The following is a 25,396-nucleotide window of genomic DNA, read 5'->3' as shown; positions in this document are numbered from 1 at the left end:
ATCTACAGAGCACTGTGCTAAATACTGGGGAGACAAAACAGAAAGGTAAAAAATAAGCCTTGCTTGTAGGGGATTCACAGTCTAATACTGGAGGCAACATGCAAGCAATTACGTACAAACAAACTATATACAGGATAAATAAGAGAATCACTAGCATTAAGGGGAATCAGCAATGACTTCTTGTAAAAAGTGGGATTTTAGCTCCGATGGTCTGTATCAGGCCATCTAATCTTAGGCTTTCTCCTTCTTTCTTTCTTTTTTTTTTTGACAGCACCTTTTCCACACTTAAAAACAGAATTTAAATACAGAGCCATTCCAAAACAATCCCTGTGGACTGTGCTAAATATTCTAGGTCAGATTTAAGCCAGGTTAGTCCCATGATTCAGGTTTAGAGTTTGAAATACAATGAGACATTTAGGGATAATAAAATACCATAAATACAACTTTACTAATAGTAAATTAAAAGAATATACCTTTCAAAGTCAAAAAGGTATAAATGCTGTTGCCATTTGCTTCCATAGCTACCATATAAGTAACTCAGGGAAAAAAAGTTTCCTATGGGCAGTAGGAACTCAGGCATACCCTTTGATGTAATCTCCACCAGCCACTGTCCCCCAACCAAGTCTTTTACATTTCTGGTAGCAAAGAAGCCAAACGACCATCACTTAAAGGACCAGCTCAGTTTACCTGTCTCTGAGTGGAGCTGCCCAAGGCAAGAGGAAGGAAGATCTAGAGGATGGTGGCAACAGGAAGAAGACAAAAAGGCTCCTGGAGTAGCCATGGTCTGACTTTTTCCTCAGCATTGCATGGGCATGGCAGCCCTACAGCCCATTTGCCACTCAATCCAAACGCGCATAGCTCCTATAACATCATAAAAATCCCAAGTAGCAGAAATAAGATCAAAAGCCAGTTCACCTTACTCCATGTCCAAGGAGTACTTTTTTTCCCATTATATTTGACAAGAATAAATACAATTCTATGCATTTCCAGTGACTAGTCACTAAAACCTAGGTTTATCTAGTAATCCTGTACAAGGGATTATCCTGTTAGAGGGCAGAGTATCACTTTGAGAACGTTTCATATTGCTAGAATGGATGACTTTATCACTGACAGCTGGTAGTTGAGAAGAAAGAAATGTTGTATGAAGTAATAAGAGAAGAGAAGAGAAGTGAAGGAAAAATGCTGAGGTTCAAGAGGTTAGGAAAAGGGAGGTTTATGGAAGCCACGGGTCTGAGGAGATGGGCTTTAAAAGGATTGAGAAACAAGAATCAATATGATAGAAATCAATAATAGAAAATTCCAAGAGGAACAGGGCTGGAATCAGAAGGCTGAATTTTTTATTAACTTTGTTGGCATAGAGCAAACCAAAAATTTGGTGAGGTCATTTTTGTCCTCTGTTCATACCCCGTAGTCTTGTAATGCACGGTGGTGCTCGTTTACTATGAAAATCTTTTAATTAATACCTTTTATTATTATGTCACATTTATTTCTAAATTTACTCCTTTTCCCTACTATATCTGCAAGCCTTTCCTTGCAATGAAGATTAAAAAGACCCCACTCAAAACAAAACCAGATAGTTTAGTAAAACTTATTAACACATTGACAACATTTTACATGTAGACTCTCCCACTTCTCCAGTAAAAGGAGATTTCTTATTTTCTTCTCTGGAACCATTCTTGGTCATTATAATGACAATGTTCAATTTCATTTTATCGTTTGTTCCTTTTATTTATGTTTTTGTAGACACTTTGTATGTTTTTCAGGTTATGCTTTTTCAAGAAGATAAACCTTCTTACCATTTTTCATGAATTCTTCATATTCATTATTTCCTAAGGCACCATAATATTCCGTTATATTACATTCATGTACCATAATTTGTGTATCCATTCCCCAGTTGATGGATAGCAACTTTATTTCTATTTCTTTGCTATCACAAAAATGCTATTGTGAATAGTTTGAAGTACATTTTATCTTTGGCTTTTTTGGGGGGTGTGCATATCTGAGTCATTTTTATGATATAATTCCAGATTGCTTTTTATACTGGTTAGATCAGTTCACCATTTCACTAATAGTATAATAGTCAGCCACTATGTGTTTTCGTTTAATTGTACCTGATGGCTCAGAGTCCTAGCAAGGGAACGGGCTCTGCTCTGGTCCCACAAGTCCTGGATTCATTCTCAGGGTGGGAAAGTCAGGGTTTGTCTCTCTGTCTTAATATCCCTACCTCAGAGTAAATGGGAACATTTCTAAAACAAATATTAGTGTGGCTCATGTCTAGGGTCTTCTTGAAGTGTCATTTCTATTTAGAAATGGTATTCGATGTACCAAATGGCTATCCAATATAGAAGAGAGATCTATCTGCTCCTCCACAGAAAATACTTATGACTTAAATGTTATAGGTATACATGAACAAGTATAGAACATGTAAAACATCATACACTCATACTTCCTGTAGAAAGTAAATACAGCATTGTGGGAACATATAACGTTTTACCTCAAAATTATTTTGTCTGAGCATCTTATAAAGTCTACTGCAGGGGTGGGGAACCTGCTGCCTTGAGGCCACATGTGGCCCTCTAGGTCTTCAAGTGCAGCCTTTTGACAGAATTCAAACTTCACAGAACAAATCCCCTTAATTATTAATTAATTAATTAATTAATTAAATTAAAAGGATTTCTTCTGTAAAACTTGGATTCAGTCAAAAGACTGTACCCAAGGACCTAGAAGGCTACATGTGGCCTTGAGGCCACAGGTTCCCCACTGCCCTTAATAAGAGGATTTGTTCTGTAAAGCCACTAGGGACCATCCTATAGCTAAAAAACTAAGGAAAACCAGGCCCTGGCTGGTCCTAATGGTGGTCACCTTCAGCAGGGCAACTAGTGTACAACTCTGGACCTTAGGAACTCTTCACCCATGAATTTACCACCAGGACCAAAAACATCCATTTCTCAGTTTTTTCTGACATGGGCTCAGGGAAGTCATTAGGAACTTGAAGTCCTAATTGAGGCTTTCCTGGATTCTCATTGCCAGATGCTTCTTAGGTAAATTGCCATTGCTATTGTCATCTGCCGAAACTTCCTGGATGTGAGGAAGGGTGAGGCTTTTCCATGCATTATTATCATAGGGCTGGTGTTAGTCCTCAGGTTTCCCCACCCCCCCCCCCCCCCTTACTATTTCTGGAGTCTCCTGTGTAGGGTTATAAGATTGATATTGAAGAGAGATTGCTAGATCTTGGAATTAGGAGACACTTTGATTTGAGATATGTGCCTCTAGGGCTTCCATCTATGTGGCCATGCAAGGTCACTTTATCTCTCTGAGTCTCAGTTTTCTGAAGTTTAAAGTGTGGATAGCAGTACCGATCTCACAAGATTGTTAGGAGGATCACATTAAATAGAGGTAAGTCTTTGAACACTGTTGGATATAAATGCTAGTTACCTTTGAACATGCATAGCATCCATATTTTCTGTTACTACCATTTTATAATAATGATAGCTCACATTTATATAGCACTTTAAGCTTTGCAAAGTTCTTCCCTCACTACTGCCCTACTGTGTGAGCTAGTTGGGTTTTATATTGTTTTCCAGGGGGTGGGTTTGAGTGATCAAGTAAAGAAAGCATTGTTCAGACTCTGGAAAGAAATAAAGGAATGAATGCTCACAATTGCTTCTGTTTTTTCCTTTTGGGAAGACTGTTCCCTCAAATATAAGAAAGAGAGGAAGTTATCTAATATTAATGACAGTTCTATCATCTTCCTGCGAAGCTGTAAATCTTTCCTGCTAATTGATCTAACCTCACTTATTAAAGCAAGTAACAGAATTTATCTTTTAATTAAAGCAACACTTCCATATTCTAGGGGAATGGACTTATACATAACCTGTTATAACCTTGTGTGCTCTCAATAAATATACATTTTATATGGTCATCAAGTTCACTCGGGTTCTAAGTTCTGAGACTAGAAAAATTAATGAAATATTGCATTATAGTGAATTTTTGTTCATATCTATAAACCTCAAAATTTTCTCCATTAAAGTAGCATGAAGGGAATGTTTATTGCTCTAATAAACTATTGCCAATTTTAGAGCAAAACACACTTGATGCTACTTAAACTAAGAGTCCCTTTAAATATGTAAAGTTTAGGAATATTTGCTTGTATTAGACTGGTATTCTACCTTTACCTCAATTAATATAATTATAAGATGTTTAAGTATAATAGTGATGAGGTGTTAGATGTATAAACAAGATAACTTATGACCTGTGTTTTCTTGTTGGTTCTAGAAGAGAGTAACAAATTATTTAACCAAACTAACCAACCATGACTCTGGGAGTATTATACAAAGGCATGGACATAGGAAATATTTATTAGAAACTGCAGGTAGGCCAGTTTGACTTAAATGTAAAGTGGATGAGGTGGGGTTAATATGAAATAAATTTGAAAAGAGATTTTGAGGTAAGATTGGTAGGGACTTTAAAGCGTAAAGGCCAAACACAGGAGTTTGTATTTTATCCTAGAGGAAATAGCACATACACTGCAGTTTCTTGAGCAAGGAAATAGCTATACTTTAGAAATATCAATTTGGTAGCTATATGGAGGATGAACTAGATAAGGGACATACTGAAATCAAGGAGAACAGTTAGCAAAATATTACAGTAGTCTAAGTAAGAACTGGTAAGATGGTAGTTATGTAAACAGAAAGAATGGGACATGTATGAAAGATGAAGTTGAGGTAGAATTGACAAGGTTTGGTAACTGATTGGATATTGGGAATGAGAATGAAGAGTTGAGATTGACTCCGAGGTTGTGAAAATGAGAGACTAGAAAGTTGGAAGTGCCCTTACCTAAAATTGAGGAAGTTAAGAAGAGAAGTAGATTTCAGGGTAATAATAATGACTTCCATTTTGGATATGTTCAATTTGAGATGCCTGTGGCATTACTAGTTGAGGTGTTTAGTGGTTACTCATTTGGGAATGGAGCTTGGGAGAGAGGTGAAACATGGACATGTAGATTGGGAAGTCTTTATGAACTTATGGAGGACTTCAAGAGAGAGAGTATAGAGAGGAGAGAAGAAAGCCCAACATAGAGCTCAAATGTTTATGCCCACTATGGGACATGGATGATAATCCATCAAAGGGGACCGAGAAAGAGTAGCAGGGTATTGTGTGGGAGAGGATTAGAAGAGAGCAGGTTCCTCAGTAATGAAAGAGTATTCCAGAGGAGGTTGCCATCATTGTGAAGAACTTCACAAAGGTCAAGAAGGATAGGAACCATCATTTGGATTTAGCATTTAAGAGATTATTGATAACCTTGTGAGGAGAGAGAGAGAGAGAGAGAGAGAGAGAGAAAGAGAGAGAGAGAGAGGGAGAGAGAGCAAGCGAGCACATTTGAATGATGGTGTCAGAATCCAGATTAAAAGAGACTGAGAAATGAGCAGGTGAAAAATGGAGGCAAGAGATGTATGCATTTCTGACATCATATGCAGTGTTACATGGCTGTAGTTGAATCAATTAATAAGCAATTTACTATGTAATACCTACTATGTAAGCTTACGATGTAAGCACCAACTGTGTTAGTAGAATAATCTGATCTTAGATTGAGAGCTGGAAGGGACCTTGGAGGCCCTTTAGTCTAGCCCCTTCAGTCTAGCCTGAGAGGGGCAAAATGACTTGCTACAGGATTTGAATTCAAGGCTTCCTGACTCCAAGTCTAGTACTTTATTGCTAGTCTTTGGATGGGCTAAGCACTGCAGAAACAAAGAAAAAAATGCAAAGCCCTATTCTCAAAAAGCTTACATTCTGTTTGGTTATTCAATATATACAAAATTATATTCAGAATAAATTCAAAATGATACAAGGTGGTTAGATAAGTACAAAGTGATTGTCTTTTTTACCAAAGGAAGCATATTTAGTCCTTGGTCCTCTGGAAACAAATCTGGTCTTGGAGTTGAAGCATAATTCTGGTGTCTTCAGTGTTGTTTTCCTTGACATTTTTTTTTGTGGTAGTTATCCTGGTTGTGTTTTCTTTGCTGTGTACTATTTCATACGTGTCCTACCTTGTTTATCTGAATTTCTCATTATTGTCATGAAATATTATTCTATTATTTCCACATACTACAGTTTTTTCAGCTATTCCCCAATCAGTGGACACCCAATGCAATGCAAGTGACAATAAAGAGTTCAAGTACCAAGAAGCCGCCATCAGTATCATATAAGACTTTACATACCACAGTAAATAAGAGGAGAATTTGAGACGTGAAAGTGTTACAAATAAAAATCATTTACCTGTCAAAATAATATAATCCTACAGAGGAGAAAATAAAGGACTGCTAATGAAATAGTGAATTTCCAAGCATTTTTTGATGAAAAGGCCTGAGTAGAAACTTTTCAGTGTCAATATAGGAGTCAAAAGTAGAAAAGTATACATTTTTGATCAATTAGAAAGGACCATGTGGGAACTGTTTACATACTAAGAGGAGAACAGAGAATAAAAAAAGAACAAAAACAGTTTAGAAAAAAAATTAAAATCAGTCAAATTTGACAGTATGTGTATTGATCCATATGCAGTCCCTTACTTGTTGAAATAGAGGGAAGGGGATACCTTTCATATCTCTTATTTTTTTTAAAGTACAAAAATGATTATTTTTTATTTTAGAGAGGTTTATTACGACCTTGTAATTTCATTGTCACATCAACCATTTTATCATAAAAATTGATTAGTTGGAATAGGAGATCTGGAGGAGATCTGAGTACCAGTAGAGATAATAGAGTAGTAGGAGTAGTAATAATAACAATAGTATAGGTGGTGGCATCTCTTTTGATTACCAGTACCTAGCCTACTACTTCATATATATGAGGTACTCTATTTTTTTTAAATGATTTGAGTTGTGGTAACAGTAGTGTTTTTAAGATAGTAGTCAATGCCCCTTGGCATGACATAACTTTTTTTTAAAAATGAATTAATTTAATTTTAGTTTTCAGCAATCACTTCCATAAGCTTCTGAGTTGTAAATTTTCTCCCTCTCCCTTCTCACCTCCCTCCCTAAGACAGAGTGCAATCTGATATAGCCTCTACATATACATTCCTATTAAACATATTTTCATGTTAGTCATGTTGTAAAGAAGAATTAGAACCAATAGGAGGAACCACAAGAAAGAAGAAACTAAACAAAACAGAAGAAAAAAAAAAGAGCAAATAGTATGCTTTGATCTGCATTCAAACTCCATAGTCTTTCTCTGGATATGGATAGCATTTTCTATCATGAGACTTTTGGAGATATCTTAGATCCTTGCGTTGCTAAGAAGAGCTAAGTCTGTCAAATTAGTCACTGCACAACATGGCTGTTGCTGTGTACAATGTTCTCCTGGTTCTGCTCACTTCACTCAGCATCAGACCATACAAGTCTTTCCAGGTTTTTCTGAAATTTGCTTGTTCATCATTTCTTATAACACAATAGTATTCCATTACATTCATGTGCCACAACTTCTTCAGCCATTCCCCAATTGATGGGCATCCTCTCAATTTCCAATTCTTTGTATTTAATATTTCTGCCTTTCTGCATTGGATTGTTAGGTGTTTATGCCATAGTACATGGTCAATTTTTGAGTAAGGGCCATGCAATGCTGACAGAAAGTATGTTCCTTTCTATGCGTATTCAATTTTCTCCAGAGGTCTACCATATCTAACTTTTCTAAAATTCTATTCACCTCCTTAACTTCTTTCTTATTTATTTTAGGTTAGATTTATCTAGTTCAGAGAGGGGAAAGTTGAGGTCCCTCACTAGTATAGTTTTGCTCTCTACCTCTAAGAATCTGCATATTATACCACTTAGTGCATATATGTTTAGTAATGATATTACTTCATTGTCTATGGTATGGTACCTTTTAGCAGGATGTAGTTTCCTTCCTTATCTCTTTTTAATGACATCTATTTTTGCTTCCACTTTGTCTGAGATCATGATTGCTACCCCTGCTTTTTTTAAAATTTCAGCTGAAGCATAATATATTCTGCTTCAGCCTTTTACTTTTACCTAGTGTGTATCCCTCTGTTTCAAATATGTTTCTTGTAAACAGCATGTTGTAGGATTATATTTTCTAATCCATTCTGTTATCCATTTTTGTTTTATGGGAGAGTTCATCCCATTTACATTCACAGTTATGATTACTATCTGTGTCTTTCTCTCCATCCTATTCCCCCACCCCCATTTATGCTTTTCTTCCTCCTTTTCTCCTTTTCCCTTCTCACTAGAATTTTGCTTTGGACCACCACATCCCTCAATCTGCTCACCCTTCTATCAGCCCCCTTTCTTTTCTTTCCCTTACTATATTTTCCTTCCCTTCTATCCCCTCTTACCTTTTCTTTTCCCTTTCCCATTCTCCTGCCTGTATGGCAAATTAAATTTCTAAACCTGAGTACGTTATTCCCTCCTTGAACCAAATCTGATGAGAGTAAAGTTCAAACAATGCTCATCTCCTTCCCTTCTTTCCCTCTACTGTAACATGTCTTTGTGCCTCTTCAAGTGATGTAATTTACCCTTTTCTGCTTCCTTCTTTCCTCTTCTCCCATTACAATTCCTTTTTACCACTTCATTAGGTTTTTTTATCATCACATCAGAGTTAACTTAAACCCACCCCCTCTGTCTATGTATATCCCTTCTAAATGTCATAATAAAGATACAATTCTCAAGAGTTATAGGTATTGTCTTCCCATGTAGGGACTTAAACAGTTTACCCTTATTGAATAACATGTTTGTTTGTTTTTTACCATTTCCTTTTAGCTTTTTATGCCTCTGTTGCATCTTGTATTTGAAGATAAAATTTTCCATTGAGCTCTGGTCTTTTCATGAGGAAAGTCTGGAAGTCTCCTGTTTCATTGAATGTCCATCTCCTGCCCTGAAAGATTATGTTCAATTTTTCTGGGTAGTTGATCCTTGGTTGTAGTCAAAGCTTCTTTGCCTTATGTAATGCCATATTCCAAGCCCTGTAATCTTTTAATATAGAAGCTGCAAGGTCCTGCGTAATTCTGACTGTGGTTCCATGATTGAATCATTTCTTCCTGGCTGCTTGCAGGATTTTCTCCTTGGCCTGATAATTCTGGAATTTAGCTACAGTATTCATTGGTGTTTTCAATTTGGGATCTCTTTCAGGAGGTGATTGGTGAATTCTTTTGATGACTGTTTTACCCTCAGGTTCTAGGGCCTCAGGGCAGTTTTCCTTGATGATTTCCTGAAAGATGCTGTCTGGCTCTTTTTTTCATTGTGGTTTTCAGTTGGACTAATAATTTTTATATCTCTCCTGGATCTATTTTCCAGGTCAGTTGTTTTTCCAGTGAGGAATTTCACATTTTCTTCTATTTTTTTCATTCTTTTGATTTTGTTTTACTGATTCCTGATGTCTTATAGAGTCATTAGCTTCTACTTGCCCAATTCTAACTTTTAAGGTGTTGTTTTCCTTAATTAACTTTTGTGTTTTCTTTTCTATTTTGCCTATTGTATTCTTTAAAGAGTTGTTTTCTTCAGTGGTTTTTTTGTCCTTTTCCAAGCTATTGACTCTCTCTTGCATGCCTTTCATTTCTTTTCCCCGTTTTTCTTCTACCTCTCTTATTTGATTTTTAAAATCCTTCTTGAGACTTCCAAGAAGGCTTTTTGGGCTTGAGGCCAGTTCATATTCCCCTCTGAGGTTTCAGATGTGGGTATATTGACAATGTTATCCTCTCCTGAATTTGTGTTTTGATCTTCCCTGTCACCAAGATACATTGTTTTTCTGTGTTGCTTCTTGTCATGTTGTTTGCCTTTTTTCTAGCTTTTAAAATTGATCTCTGCTTCTGGGGCAACAGGGAGCACTGTCCCAGGTTTCTTATGCTGGGGGCTAGGGGCCTGGTTACTGGTTTGCTGAGGTGAAGTTTGCCACTGGTTTGCTGGGATGCCTCTATTACTGTACTGGTCCCCTTCAGCCACCACAAGAGGGGCCTTTCCCATTAATCCCCCTAGCCTCAGGAACTAAAAGATTGTTGTATCTAGTCTTTCTGCTGACTCTATTATTTCAAGATTTTTCCTGGGGCAATATTCTCCAGGTTTTTCAAGGTCAATAAGGGAGGGTGAGAGGGACTTACTGCTTACTCTGCCATCTTGGCTCCCAAAAGTCTAAATGGGTGACTTTCAAACATTCAGTCTGTGGGCTAATAGCTGCAGGAGCAGCACCACTGCCACTACTGCTGCAGATTCAGTCACTCCCAAGACCTGTTCCTGGTTTGCTGGTGAAGGGGCTGTATTGGCACACCCCGCTGGACTGTGCTTCTCTCTCACACAGTTCCGACAGACCATTCCTGCTGACCTTCTAAGTTGTTTGTTGTGTCTGTGGGCTGAGAAGACTGGAGCCTGCCACTGCTGCTGGTGATTCAGTCCCCTGAAATCTGCTCTGGCTTTGCTTGGGGTGGGTCTGCCATTGTGCCCTCTGCTGGACGCTCCTCTCTCAGGCCGGTGCAAGAGACTTTTCCTGTGGACCTTCCAGGTTGTCTTGGGCTGGAATCTGCCTCACTCTGTCTCTTTGTGGGTTCTGCCACTCTAGAATTTGTTCAGAGTAATTTTTTAGAGGTATTTGAAGAGATTTGGGGGAGAGCTCAGGCGAGTCCCTACTTTTACGCCACCATCTTGGCTCTGCTTCCCCCATGTCTCCGCTTCTTGTTCTTGTTCTTGTTCTTCTTGTTCTTCTTCGCAATTGTGGTTAAGTGACTTGCCCAGTGTCACACAGAAAATAAGTGTCTGAGGCCAGATTTGAACTCAGGTCCTCCTAATTCCCAAGCTGGTGCTCTATCCACAGTACAACCTACCTGCCTTCATTTAATGCTCTTCTTTAAGGACAAACTTAATTGCACAACATTCAGTTTTGATTTTTATTGTCGTGTGTAACATTTACATGATAATAGTTCTGTTCTTGGGTCTACTTCTCTTTGTATCAGTTCACAGTCAATCTTCCTTTGGCTCCTGTATTCTTCATATTCATATTCATGCTATCTTTTGGAGCAATAATATTCCATTATATTCAGGTATTGAAGTATCACAATTTATTTAGCCATTCCCCCACCAATGGACGTCTATTTCATTTCTAGTTCTTGGCTGCCACAAAAAAGTGCTGTCATAACTCTTTTGGTGGATATTGGACTGACTGTTCTATATTTGACCTTCTTGGAGGATATGGACATTTTAGCTACTTTCTTCACATAATTCAAAATTACTTTCCAAAATGATTGAACCAGTTCTTCATTCCAGTGTATTAATTAGTGTGCCTAGCTTTTGAAAATTCTTCTAACATTAACTATTCCTGTCCTTTGTCATCATTGCTCTTTTTCTGTGTGTGAAGTGAATCTTCAGTTTTTCATTTCTCTCATCATTAGTGATTTGGAACAATCTTCCAAATGGTTATTAATAGTCCGTAATTTTTCTTTTGAGAACTATCCCTGTCCTTTGAACAATTATCCATTTGGAGCAAGGGAGAGTATAACTGGGTTATCAGTCACTGTATAACTTGAAATGCAGAGTGAGTACCTTTACAGATGGTGAATCAGGATTATATTTGTTTATGAAAGTAAGCATACTTTGGAGGTAAAGGGCCACTCATAATTCTTTGTTTTTTATTCAATCTTGTGATACTTTTTAGATCACCTATGACCACTTATGACTTACATAATAGCTACTTAAAAGAGCCTTTGGCTTGCGTCGGCTTTATGGAACTTAGATGGTATTTAATATAATCTACTATACTCTACCAATATTTAAGTTGTCATAGTTCATTTTCATTAGTTTCTGTTAAGGGAAATATAGTAGACATTGTAAAAGGGTTATTGAAAGATAGTGAAGATAATTAGAAATATCATCTGAGAGGAAATCAGAGGAACAAGTATTAACTAGAAGAGAAAAAGTATCCTATAAAATGATAAAACACTTTATTTTAGCCTCTGCTAGAATAAGATATTAGGAAGAAAACCAAAATTAAATGATAATAAATTTTGAAGAAGTAAAAGGAAATACATTTTAAAGGAGTCTGTTTTTCACTTATGAAATTCACTTCTGTAAAAGGTCAAATAGTGCCTAGCTTCTCCAAAGGTCTGTTTAATTTAATGACTTTTAGAAACATGCATAGCTGTGGAAACTAATATAATAATGAGAGTCATCAAATCATGCTTCAGTGTTTAGGTAATTGCTTGTTAAATTAAGAAGGTATTTTCCTGGACATAGCTGCACTGTATACTGTCTTTTGTCTAATGGCGAGAGGATAATGTGATAACTCCATTCGAAACATTAAAAAATACCATTATCAATTTTAACGAATCACAGTCACCAACAGAAAACAATTTGGTAGGCTGTTACTTGATGAGTACTCAAAGTACCTGAAGTTCCTTTGATTTATTTTTAAAGATAACTCTGGAATAATTTCAAACATGGAGAAAATAAGGCAGTGATGCTGTACTATGAATGAAATACTTTTATTATATTTTTGTTCCAGACACATGATTTCATTACTCTACTGCTAATGTATAAACTTCCTCCATTGATTCAGATCAGTAACTTGTTTGTAACTTAGAATCATAGAGCGTTGGTTGGGAGACACTGAGATGTGAAGCGTCCTTCCAGTTGTTACACTGCTGGACTGTGTCAGGCATAGGCAGGTCTTGAACATAGGTCTTTGAATCTTCTATACCACACTGCCTCTCACTTTTTCACTTGAATGCAGTTAAGCTTAAAAATATTTTTATTTTGATTCCTAATTTGAACTCTAAAATAAATTGCTAAATCAGTTCATTTACAATGGATTGGCAGTGGTCATCATTTAAAATGACATCTATTCCAAGAATATTTTTATATTATTTACATGTCATATGTTGACAGAGACAGCTTTTTAGATACTTGTAGTCAGTCCAACAAATCATTCTAGCGTGTAAGAATTTAAAAGTGTCATACACATACATATACATTATGCTAGTGTTCTGCTTATTTACTATTAATTGAAAGGAACGTGATATATGCAATTCTGACATCTTTTGTTGTTGTTCATTTATTTTAACTGTGTCTGATACTTTATGACATCATTTGGGGTTTTCTTGGAAAAGATACTGGAGTGGTTTGCCATTTCCTTCTCCAGCTCATTTCACAGATGAAGAACCTGAGGCAAATAGGGTTAAGTGACTTGCATAGGGTTACACAGCTAATAAGTGTCTGAGGCCAAATTTGAACTTGGGTTTTCTTGACTCCAGACCCAGTACTCTATCCACTGCACCACCTAGTTGCCCTAATTATGAATCATCTACTTATGAAAAATCATATTTCTGGCTATATTGTATATTGGAGTATAAAAGATAAGAAAGTGTGACTTTTTGCATTACAGTATAAAATTTAGCACAACACCATGTATAATTGATGCCTGCAAATATTATTTAATGATGTTGATAAAAAAGAGAGTAGACAGATAAACTTGAAAGTGATTACATGAGCAGCCCCATGCAACAAAATCTAATATTTGGGTTCTATATTATGTCATCTTGCTCTGGATAAGCCAGAATGCTATATTGGTTTGATTTGAAATAATTCCTTTGAATATTCTAGAATCTTCATTATAGATTTAATTAAAGTGACCACTTAATGTAAAGAATTGTATTCTTTAGATTTATTTTTATGTACTTTTTGTTTAAAAGGCATTAGAGAGTTCATAATGGGAGAAGCATCACCATAAATAAATTTAAATTATTTGACTGAAAAGTCAAGTTATGAAAACACAAACAGTACCAATTCAAGTTTCTGAAAAAAAAAATTTAGCAGTACTAAAATATAGGAACTTCAGAAAGTTTGCTTTCTTGTCTCTTCAGGTGAATACAAATAAATTTTAAAATGCAGCTTAAAAGCATTAAATTGATAATTTGTAAATACTTATTTATAGAAATACTTTCTATTTCTTCTTTGCATACTTCTCAGTATCCAACTGACCTTGCTGCTCTCAGTCAGCCATTCTGTCTCCCATCGCTGTGTCTCTGTGTAAGCTGTCCACAGCATTTGTAATGTACTTCCATGCTGAGATGGTAAGTGACCTTTCTATGGTCACACAGCTGGAGTGTCAGAAGCACGTCTTGAACCCAGGTTTTCCAGACTCTAAGACAAGCTCTTAATCTACTAAAGCACATTACCTAATTTTTATCCATGATTAATAATTTGAACTCTGAAATAAGTGGCTAAATCAGTTTATTTACAATGGACTGATTTCTCTAAAAACTCTCTCAAAGTTCAGCTGGAGCATCACCTCTTGCATAAGGCCTTCCTTATTTACTCTGCTGCTTATATCTTTCTGAAATTACCTTGCATATATTTGTCTATTTTTGTATAGATTAATACATTTACACGCTGTATCCCTCTATGGAATGTAAACTACTTGAGAATAAGAATTATTTTATTTTTGTCTTTATAACCCCAGTGTCTGGCACATGATTGACATGTTTGTTGAGTCATTGATTGTTTTTAGCAATAACAACATGATTATGACTATTATTAGTCATAGTAATAGTTGAACTCCATTAATATTGTTTGTGATGTAAATGTTTTACATTTTACATAAGACAAATAAAAATTCATTAATCAAGTGTGTTTTTAAATGACTCAAAGTTGAGATTTAAAGAAAATATTTTCCTTTTTTTGTAATGATTGTATTCATTAAAGCCATTGATAATAACATTCTCCTTGAGGGTCTCTTAGTCTCAGTCAAGTGAGAGAATGTATTTAGTGTTTTGCAATATTTGAAGTGCCATATATGTAATGATTAATATCTTTTTATGTTACAGAAGAAGCTTCACAGCAATATTTACATGCTAGATTTCTGTCATTTCCTCAGTGAATACATGAAATATAATCTGGGAGACCTATTTTTAGCATTCATGGTTTCATGAGCACTTATTTCTGCTCCTTTCAAAATTATTAATTGTGATGATGATAATGGACCATCACTGAGACTTATATAGGAAATAATTTTGCATAGAATTTTAAATAGCATGCAGTTTTGGATTTAAAACTGCTGACAATGATTAAATTACTTGTTATTTTGTTAGTATTCTCTTTTCAGGAATGCACCAGAAGTAATTGAACAGTAGTTTTTTGTCATATTTTTGTCTACAGAAAAGCTAGAGAAGATTTATTGAAAGCTCAGAAAGAACGTGATTTTCATCGAATGCACCACAAACGGATAGTCCAGGAAAAGAACAGTCTTATTAGTGATCTCAAAGGGTAAGTCACTAATGTTTATAATGTATTTCATTATTTTTAAAATTCAGTTATTTGTTAAGTGAATACAAATGATATCCATCTTAATATCTTGATTATAGCTTAAGGTTCAAGACAGAAGCTGATTAGTTTAGTTGTCAAAATACTGTAATTGTTATATAAACTTCATGAGAAGAAAAATTACATTATAGGCAAATATTTCTTTTAATTGTGTGAACATTGTAGAAAAAACCCTCAGTTTTAAAAAGAATCAACACCAATACATAAAACTTTTTGGGATATAAAGATGGTACTTTTATTGGTTGAAAGTTTATTTTTTTTGACCACTTTGACTTAGAAAGTTTTATTTTTTCTTCCTTTTAGTGAGAAATATTTCTAAATACATTAGAAATTCATTTTTCTAAATTGGCTGAGAGCTATTTTTATTTTTCAGTAATATGATAAGTGTGGTTAATATTTATATAATACTTTAAGGTTTGAAAAGTGCTATGTATATATATATATATTATAATCTCATTTGATCACCTTACCAAACCTGTGAAGTAGGTGCTATAATTGTCCCTATTTTAAAGATGAGTGACTTGCCCAGGGTCACACAGTTATTAAATATTTGAGGTCAAATTTGAACTCAGGTCTTCCTGATTCCAAGTCCAGTGTTCCATCCACTAAAGCACTTATAAGAATACTCTATATATGGAAATTGTAGTATTTATAATATCTCATTAAGGTGTCATGTGTGTATGAATCAGCGTTTTTTGGGGTGGTGGTGGTAGTGTTTTCAGTAGATTTTGTCTTATATGAGACATTATGGGATTTTATAAATTTAGAGTCTTTTTTATCCTTGACTCCCAATAATGAGAAAAATTGCCTTTTTTATAGTAAGGCATGAGCGGTTCTTTTGGAGTTAACTAGTCTTGTTCTTGGTTGACTGAGGAGAATTTCTGTGCTGCTATCATACCAGCTCAGCTGTAAGATTTTAGGATCACTAGAGTGAGTCATAGCAGAATTATAGTAGTTCTGCTCTGTTTTTCTTTTGTAATTTTCCACAAAAAGGTTACTATTTTCAGGGTGCAACCTGATTTGCCATCACCTTTTCTTTAACAGTCTGGCTTCACATGGTGGTGATTTATTTTGTTCCCATCCAGATAACTGAAGTTAGGTTTTGCCTAGGATATTCAGTTCCATGCCTGCTAGCAAATTAATTCACCGTTAAGTTTAGAATTTGTTGTTCAGTCGTTTCATTCATGTCCAACTCTTTCTGTACCCATTTGGGATTTTCTTGGTGGAGATACTGGAATGGTTTGTCATTTCCTCCTCCAGCTCATATTACAGATGAGGAAACTGAGACAAACAGGGTTAAGTGACTTGTTTAGGGTCACACAGCTAGTAAGTGTCTGAAGCCCCATTTGACCTCAGATGTTCCTGATTCCAAGCCCAGTGCTCTATCCGCTGTGCCACCTAGCTGCCCATAAAGTTTAGAAGCACAACCCGTATTCTGGATAGAAATGAACAGTAAAGTAACAAAGTAATCAAGACACACATTCCATTGAGTACATCTTACTTCCTTTCCTCACAGAGTACTTTCATTTTTTCAACTCTTCCCCAGACTCATTATTCTGGTAGGGGAAGGATTGGGCAAGTCTCTTTGCTACAGGAATAGGGGATTGGAAACTTAATTGAATGCAGTATCTGTACCTGTGTTACACTCCTTGGAACAGCTGCTGGACTCTGCACCTTGCCGTAGCCAGGGTATTTCTTTTCTTTGTTTTGTTCTGCTCATTCAAGAACCTTCCACCTCTGATCCAAGAGCTAAAACGTTGGCTGCTGCTGCTTTCCGGTTCCTGATTGTCACCATCTGCATTCTCACTGACCCCTATGGCATCCTCCTCTTTCTTAATATTCCCTCTTTCTCTCATCAAATCAAGCCTAGCCTCAAAGAAATAATGGTCCACTAGTTAAATGAGTCTCTGCTCTCTTTGAATTAGCACCTGTTCACTGGGGCCAGGGCCTCATGAGAAATGTAGGTTTTTCTGCTCTCAGTAGGTTCACTCTACACACGTCCTGTAGTCACCCTTCCCTGAGTCTATGCAAAGTGACAGGAAAGGAACCCTGATTCCCACCCATCACCTCCAAAAGGCTGTGTTGATTCCTAGTCTGTCATGTTGTTTCTTAAGGTAATATTTTGCATTTGCCAGAAATTACACTGATTAACTATATATTAGCTACAGGTATTTGTTGTTGAGTCGTTTTAGTCATCTCTAACTCATGTGACACATTTGGGGTTTTCTTGGCAAAGTTACCGGGGTGGTTTGCCCATTCTTTCTTCAGCTCATTTCACAGATGAGGAGTTGAGGCAAACAGAGTTAAATGACCTGCCCAGTGTTACACAGCTAGCAAGTGTCAGAAGCTGGATTTGAACTTAGGTTCTGACTCCAGGCCTGGCACTCTATCCACTGTGCCACCGAGGTGCCAGTAGATACAGGAACATAGAATTATAAGATAATACATCTGTAGTTAGAAAGGGCCTCAGAGGCTATCTAACTCTAATTCTTTCATTTTGGAGATGAGAAAAATGATGTTCATTGAAGATGAATGACTTGCTTAAGGTGACACAAGCACTATGTATACTTATTTAACATCATACAACTATCAAATGACACCTATAGTCTCAAGCAAATTATATGAGATACTTAGGCCACATGTATGTTAATAGTACCTACTCTACTAAGGTCAGTGCATGGCCAAGAGCAGGAACAGGCATAAGAGTCAACCTGTGATTTTAGTATTGAATGAATTCTTGGGTGAAGAATTCCCTTTACCAATGCAGGTCAGCATATTTTTTTTCAACGTGTAGTCTTAGTTGTGTAGAATACTGAGAGGTTAAGTAATTTTTCCAGGATTACACAGCTAGTATTGTGTCAGAGGTAAAATGTGAATCCTGGTTTTGTCTTTGAGGCCAGCTCTCTATCTCTTACTCTGTTTGGCCCATCTTGCACATAGTAGGCACTTAATAAATGCTTATTTGTTGATTGATATTAGAGTTGAATGCAGAAGAACAAACATATAGGTTCATGAAGATACATATAGCATAGCTTGACATGTTAGGACTACATGCAAAATACACCATATATACTCTGTTAATTGCCATTATCTGGCTACCTAAGTAACAAACTTCCCTACCATGCCAGCCGTGATATGTGTCATCTTGGTCACTGGCCAGATAGTTCTGGAACTTTTGCAGTGACCTGATGTCATCTCTGTGTGTTCAGTTTTTATACCTTCTGTGCGTAAGTTGGTATTTTCAGGCCCATTAGTCTACAATCTAAGTTCTGGGTATGTGGATGTCAGTTGATCAAAAAGCATTTATTTTAAGCACTTAATATTTTACGAGATATTATGTTAGGTCCCAGGCTGAATGGGACCTAAACCCCTAAGAGTTTAGGGGCTGTACATAATTTATGTTCCCTGGGGCCTCCACAGGTGGCTGTTGGGCAGTAAACAAATTCATTCCACTGACTTTTTCTGGGCAGATGTTTCCTTCAAGTCAGGAAAGTTTTGACAGGCTTACACAATCCTAAAGAGTTCACCTATATGTTGCATCCTTTTCATCAGGATCTTCACCAATATTATCCCCATATGGGTCCTAGTCAAATACTTGCTGTTCAGAACAGAGAATGGAGAGGCTCTTCTTAGGGCCTGACTTCTCACCTCTCCTTTATTCCTCCCTTCAACTTCACTGGTGAAGCTAACTAGCTCCTTTCTGCTCAGTAGGTGGTTTTAATGTATCATCTTTTTAGTGCCTTGCCCATTCTCTGGAGCTATTTTGAAGACTAGTGGAAAACCTAACTTTTAAACTGTGTATTGTTAGGTGGTTCTTCACTGGTTCTGTCAATACCTTGTGTTTTCCTGGGATACCAGGATTTCATAGGAGGACTCATTTACTGGATAGAGTTCTTGATAGCAAACTCAAATATAAAGCCATTGTTTCTTTAAATATATGTATACATGTGTTTATTTTACATATTATGCATATATGTATGTATTTATTACCTTGATTTTTGTTCAAAATGTCTTAAATACCAGACAAGATGGAGATGTAACTTTCAAAACTAATCTGCCATTTTGTTTTCTGACTTTTTATTTTTTGATTAAAAAAATATGCCTCATTGACCCTGCCCTCCCCTTCTTTCATTCCTATTTTCTTTTCCTCCCTCCCTATCCTTGTCTGTTTTCTCTGGCCTCCCTATGGAAAAAAAAACCCACTTAACAAATATATGTAGCTAAACAAAGTAAATCTCCTCATTGCCTGTATCTGAAAATGTATGTTAGTCTGTATCTTGAATCCATCATTTCTCTGTCAGCAGGTTAGGAGAATGCATCATCTTCATTCCCCTAGAATCCTAGTTGATCATTGCATTGATCAAAGGTCTAAAGTTTTTAAAATTTGTTGTTTTTTTTTTTTCTGTGAGCAATTACTACTTTTTCAATGACTTCAGTCTGCCTTTATTTCTATAAAATGTTTTATAGTTGTATTCATATAGTTCCTGTGTGTGTCCTGGTAGATACAATCCCAAGTATTTTATACATACTGTATTTATTTCTATTTCTATCTCTTTCTGCTGGATTTTGTTGGTAACATAGAGTAAATACTGATGATTTCTGTGAATTGATTTTATATCCTGCAACTTTGCTGAATTTATTATTTCAACTTGTTTTTGGTTGACTCTTTAGTTTTCTCTAAATGCATGGTCATGTCATTTGCAAAAGCAATAGTTTTGTTTCCTCTTTGCCTATGTTTATTCCTTCAGTTTCTTTTATTGTTTTATTGTTGAATCTATCATTTCTACCACAGTATTAAAGGGTGGTAGTGATAATCAGTATCCTTTGTTTGATTCCTGAAGTAGCTGGAAAGGCCCCCAACCTACCTCAATTAAATATATTGTTTTAGAGGGATATTACTACATTAAGGAAAAATCATTTATTACTATGAGCTCTAGAATTTTTAACAGAAATAATAGTTGAATTTTGTTAAAAGCCTTTTCAACATTTGTTAATGTAATTATGTGATTTTTGTTATTTCTATTATTAACATGATCTCCTCTGTTTGTAGTCTTTCTTTTATTGAACCAACTCTGAAATCCTAGTATAAATCCAGGATCATAGAATATAATGAGTGATCATAGTGTATAGTCTTTTAAACATGTTGTAGCCTATAGGCTAATATTTTATCTTATATTTTAGTATCAGTGTTCATTAGGGATATTGATACTATAGCTTTTTTCTGCCTTTGTTTCTCTCTGATTTAGGCATCAAAACAAAAAATGTTTGGGGGAGTTCCTTCTTTTCCTGTTATTGTATACAGTTTGTTAAATTTTAGGATTCTTTGAATTTTTAAAAATAAAATTCACTTATAAATCCATCTGGGCTTGGATTTTTCCACCTTTGGAATTCATTTATAGTTTGTTCAATTTCTTTTTCTGATATTAGGTTGCAGTCTACTTCTGTTAATTTTTATATTTTGTATTTTTCTAAGTATCTATGCACTGTATGTAAATGATTTTGGTTGGCATATAACTGGGCAAAACAGTTTTTGATACTTTTTTCTCTCTTTTATTCTTGTCAATTCTTTTTAATTTTTATATAAACAATTTGGTTTTTTTCTCCATTTTAAAATGAATAGGTAGGTAGCTAGCTATTTTATAAATTTAAAAAATTTCTAGCTGTATTTATCAATTTAATAGTTTTTGGCTTTCAATTTTATTAATTTCTTCTTGATTTTCAGAATTTCTACTGTGGAATTTAATTGAAAGTTTGTGATTTGTTGCTTTTCGGGTTTCATTAGTTGCTTGCCTAGTTGATTGAATTGTTTTTCCTTGGTTTTGCTGATGAAAGTGTTTAGACATGTAAAATTTTTCCTCAGGACTAATTTAGCTTCATTCTTTAGATAGCAGCATTCACTCTCATTGTTGTACTTTTCTTTGTTTAAATTTACAATTGTTTTTAAACTTACCTACCAGTTTTAAGGATTAAGTTAGCCTTCAATTATTTTTACTTCTTTCTTCAAAGGGCCTTTACTGAATATAATTTTTATTGCATTATGATTAGTAAATAATAAGTTTAGTTTTTTCTGCTATTGTTTGTTAGGGATTTTGTCCCAATATATGGTCAGTTTTTTTGAAGGTGCTATGCATATACGAGTATAGGTGAACTCTCTTCTATTTCCATTCAGTATTTGCCAGATATCTATTATCTCAAATTATTCTAAAATTCTAATGTGGTGCTTCTTTCTGGTTTATATTTTTTATTAGATTTGTCTTGTTCTAAAAGGTGGATAGGTACATCGAGGTTTGGTCATCTGTATTTTCCTGCAATTTGATTCACTTATGTTTTAAATATTTAGATGATGTGCTGTTTGGTATGTGATTATATGTATACATAATAAAATATGATAATATTTGTAAAGTGCTTTGCAAACCTTAAAGTGTTATGAAGATGCTCGCTTTCATCATATACACATACATATGTATATTGATATTATTTTGTTATCTGTAGTGCTTGTTAAACATAATGCATTTTCCCTACTTTTCTCTATTACATCTGTTTTTTGTGTAACCTTGTCTGAAATCATGATTGCTATACTTACTTTTATGAGTTCATCTGAAGAGTGATATATTCTATTCCAGACCCTTATTTTAAGTCTGTGTGCATCTTTATGTTTTAAGTGTGTTACTTGTAAATTTTTTGAATTCTGCTTTTTAGTAATTCTGCTGTCATTATCTGTTGTATGGGTGATTATGATATTGTGTATTTTCCTTCACTGAGTCTCTTTGTACTTTTTCTATACTTTGTCCACATTCTCTTTACAATAAAGATGTGGTAAAAAAGGAGTATTCCTAACATGTGATCTATAAATGATGCAATCTGTTTTTACTCTACTGCCTTCTTATCTCCCTATTTTTCTGCTTCCAGGCATGGCCTTTTTTTTCCTTCTCTTTTTTTAATCCTCCCTTCTTTTTTCTTCCTCTGATACTGTAGTTTGTTTTGCCTATAACTTATCCATTACCTATCTTGTTCTCCCTTTTAAATCTCTAGCTGGCTATTGGACATCTCAGACTGGATGCCTCATAGACATCTTAAACTCAGTATGTCCAAAACAGAACTCATTTTTTCGCCTAATCACTCCCCTCTTCTGATTTTCCTTGTTACTTTTGGTACCACCATCTTCCCAGTCACCTAGGCTCACAGTCTAAATTGTCTTCTTCTCACTCTCCATCCCTGTATTCAATCTTGATTTTGCCTATGTTCCATGTCTTGGATACACCTTCTTCTCCCCTTGTCACTCCCACTGATGGGGTTGGGATCTGGGCCCCAGAAAGGAAAAACTCTGGACTTTCCCACATGGCTGAATCTCTGGCATTCCCCTGAGGCTATAATCCCATCAACTGGGCATTCATTGTGGACCTCCCTATGGCCCCAGGCCACTTCTCCATTCTCCCTTGGCCATGTGGTCCAGTTCCCTGGAATTCTATTACCTCATAGACTACTTGGTCACTTCTAGATCCCTCCCATAGGCTTTCTGTATATAAGGTCCATCTTGTCTCTATTAAGATGCTCTGATTCTTAGAATCTAGCAACTGCTTAGATTCTTATAAGGCTTAAATTTCTAAAATCTAGCCACTGCTCAGATTCTCATAATCTAGCCACTGCTTACCCATGTTCAGACTCCTTAAGAGTCTGCCCATTATGACGGATGTTCTGATAAACCTTGTCTTTGGCTGAAAGAAGGCTTGGGTTGAATTCTTTTGGGCAGGACCTGAGTATTGTGATTTTGGGGCCCCAGGACCCCTGAACCCCTAAACCGCATCACCACCACCCTCTGTCAGGTCATCACCTTTTGCCTGGACCATTGCAGTAGCCTTTTGATTGGTTTCCCTGCCTCACCTCTTCTTCCTCCAGAGTATATCCCTCATTCACCTGTCAGATTGATCATCCTAAAGCACAGATCTGATCCCCTCCCCAATTCAATAAGCTCTATTAGCTCCCTGTCACCTCCAGAATCAAATATCAATAAGCTCCATTACCTCCCTGTCACCTCCAGAATCAAATATCAAATCCTTTTTTTTTGTTTTTTTGTTTTTTTTTGACTAGGCAGTGGGGTTAAGTGACTTGCCCAGTGTTACATAGCTAGTAAGTGTCAAGTTTGAACTCAGGTCCTCATGACTAGTGGTTTATTCACTGCACCACCTAGCTGTCCCAATAAAATCCTTCTTGGCTTTCAAAATGTTCTATAACCTGGTTCCCTCTTACCTTTCTGATCTTCTTACACCTTGCTTTCCTTTCCTCCATCATGTACTCTCTGATCCAGTGCCCCTAGCCTCTTTGTTCCTCACATAAGACACTCTTGTTTACTGACTCCAGGAATTTTCACTAACTGTCAGTCATGTCTTGAATTCTCTCCCTTCTTATCTTCACCTTCTGTCTTCCCTGACTTCTTTTAAGTACCCACTAATATCTCACCCTCTACAACAGCCTTTCCTGGTACTTATTAATGCTAGTTCCTTCCCTCTGTTGATTATTTCCAACTTTTTATGTGTGTATATATATATCTATCTATCTATCTATATATATATATATATATCTTCTTTGTACATAGTTGTTTGCATGTTGTCTCTCTCATTAGACTCTAAGCTCCTTCAGACCAGGGACTATATTTTTGCCTTTCTTTGTATCCCTAATGCTTAGCACAGTGCCTGACACATAGTAGTAGCTACTTAATAAATGATTTATAACTGTTGACCCACTGACCCCTCTTCTATTCCCTTCTTCCTGTTCTCCCCTATCCCCCTGTTGAATTTGATCTATATCTACACCATACTCTTTGTGTGTGTGTATGTGTGTGTCTGTAACTGTGTGTTCAAACTTTCTTTGCTTCAAATGAAAATGAAGCCTGTACCCCTAAACCTTCTTCCATGTTTGTATACTCTTCATCCTAATCCCTGTTATGTGAGATAATGATTTCTCTCTCTTTCTTTCTCCTTTCCTCCCCAGTATTCCTATCCTATTCCTCCCATTTCTTTCTTCTCCTAAGAGTGACAAAACAGAACAAAACTACCCCAAGACTTTACCTGTCTTACTTTACTTTCTCTAAGACCCTCTAAGGCATTAGAATTCTCTAGGTAACCTTGTTTCTTCTTCCCTTATTAGCATGTAAATAATTCTTCCTCAGATAGTCCCTTCAAAATGATCAAATGTGTATGCCTTTGTTTGTATCTATTGACTCCTGCATTTCCATTTCAAAGTGTTTACTCAGTTGAAGCCTTTTTTCTGGAATGCTTGGAATCTTCTACTGTATTTCTTTAGTAATGTATTTTTTCCCCTTAGGGTTATTCGTGGTTCTGCCAGATTAGTTATTCTTGGTTGAAAGCTTTTGTATTCTGTCTTTCAGAATATATTATTCAGAGCTTTCTCTTCACTTTCTTGTGGTAGCTGCCAAGTCTTCTGTGATCCTGAATTTTGTTTCTTGGTGCTCAGGCTGAGAGAACACTCTGGAACTACTACAAAACAATTTCTGTAGCCTGGGGTAGCAACAAACGTACATAGATATATCTGTACAAAGACTTAATAGGCTATGATTATTGATAGGCAATTGATAGGCTATTACTAATTACCTTCTTATACCTTGTATAGGATTATAGTCTGGTATCATACACCATTGCAGAGATACTTTTGTCACTTTGCCAGTATTAGGACATTTTCTGAGAATCTATACTTTGAATATGTGAGAATACCCATTTCTTATGGCCTATAAGATTTATCATTGACCTTTATCCTATAGCCTTTTTCTGTCAGGTACATCACCAATAATTTAGATATCCAACTTCTCTACCTGTTGAGTAATATTCTTGACTCTTCGTTCTCCCTTGACCCTCACATGTAATTAAGTGTTATGTCTTGCTTCTTCTTTATCTACTACTTTTCCTTTATCCATTTCTCTCTTCATTTACATAGCCACCACATTAGTTCAGATCTTTGTTAACTCATTATTGCTATAGCACCTTAATTGTTCTTCCTAATTACAGTCTCTCTTTTCCAGTTCATCTACTACACAGATGCCAAGTTCTTATTACTAAAGTTCTGACCATATTACC

The 25,396-nt window shown here is 35.9% G+C and overlaps 1 protein-coding gene across 2 annotated transcripts in view; it reads left to right on the top strand.

The window, feature by feature from the left end:
• SPAG16 (sperm associated antigen 16) overlaps window positions 1-25,396 on the top strand; it is a 1,197,624-nt gene that overhangs the window by 44,373 nt on the left and 1,127,855 nt on the right. For both annotated transcript variants that reach the window (XM_027873434.1, XM_027873435.1), the window contains exon 6: window positions 15,144-15,251. In XM_027873434.1, coding sequence (XP_027729235.1) covers window positions 15,144-15,251 — 108 coding nt within the window. The remainder of the gene's footprint in view (window positions 1-15,143; window positions 15,252-25,396) is intronic.

This window comes from Vombatus ursinus, unplaced genomic scaffold, assembly GCF_900497805.2.
Source record: "Vombatus ursinus unplaced genomic scaffold, bare-nosed wombat genome assembly UNPS02014802.1, whole genome shotgun sequence".
NCBI lineage: Eukaryota > Metazoa > Chordata > Mammalia > Diprotodontia > Vombatidae > Vombatus > Vombatus ursinus.
This window is presented reverse-complemented; position numbering and strand designations above follow the sequence as displayed.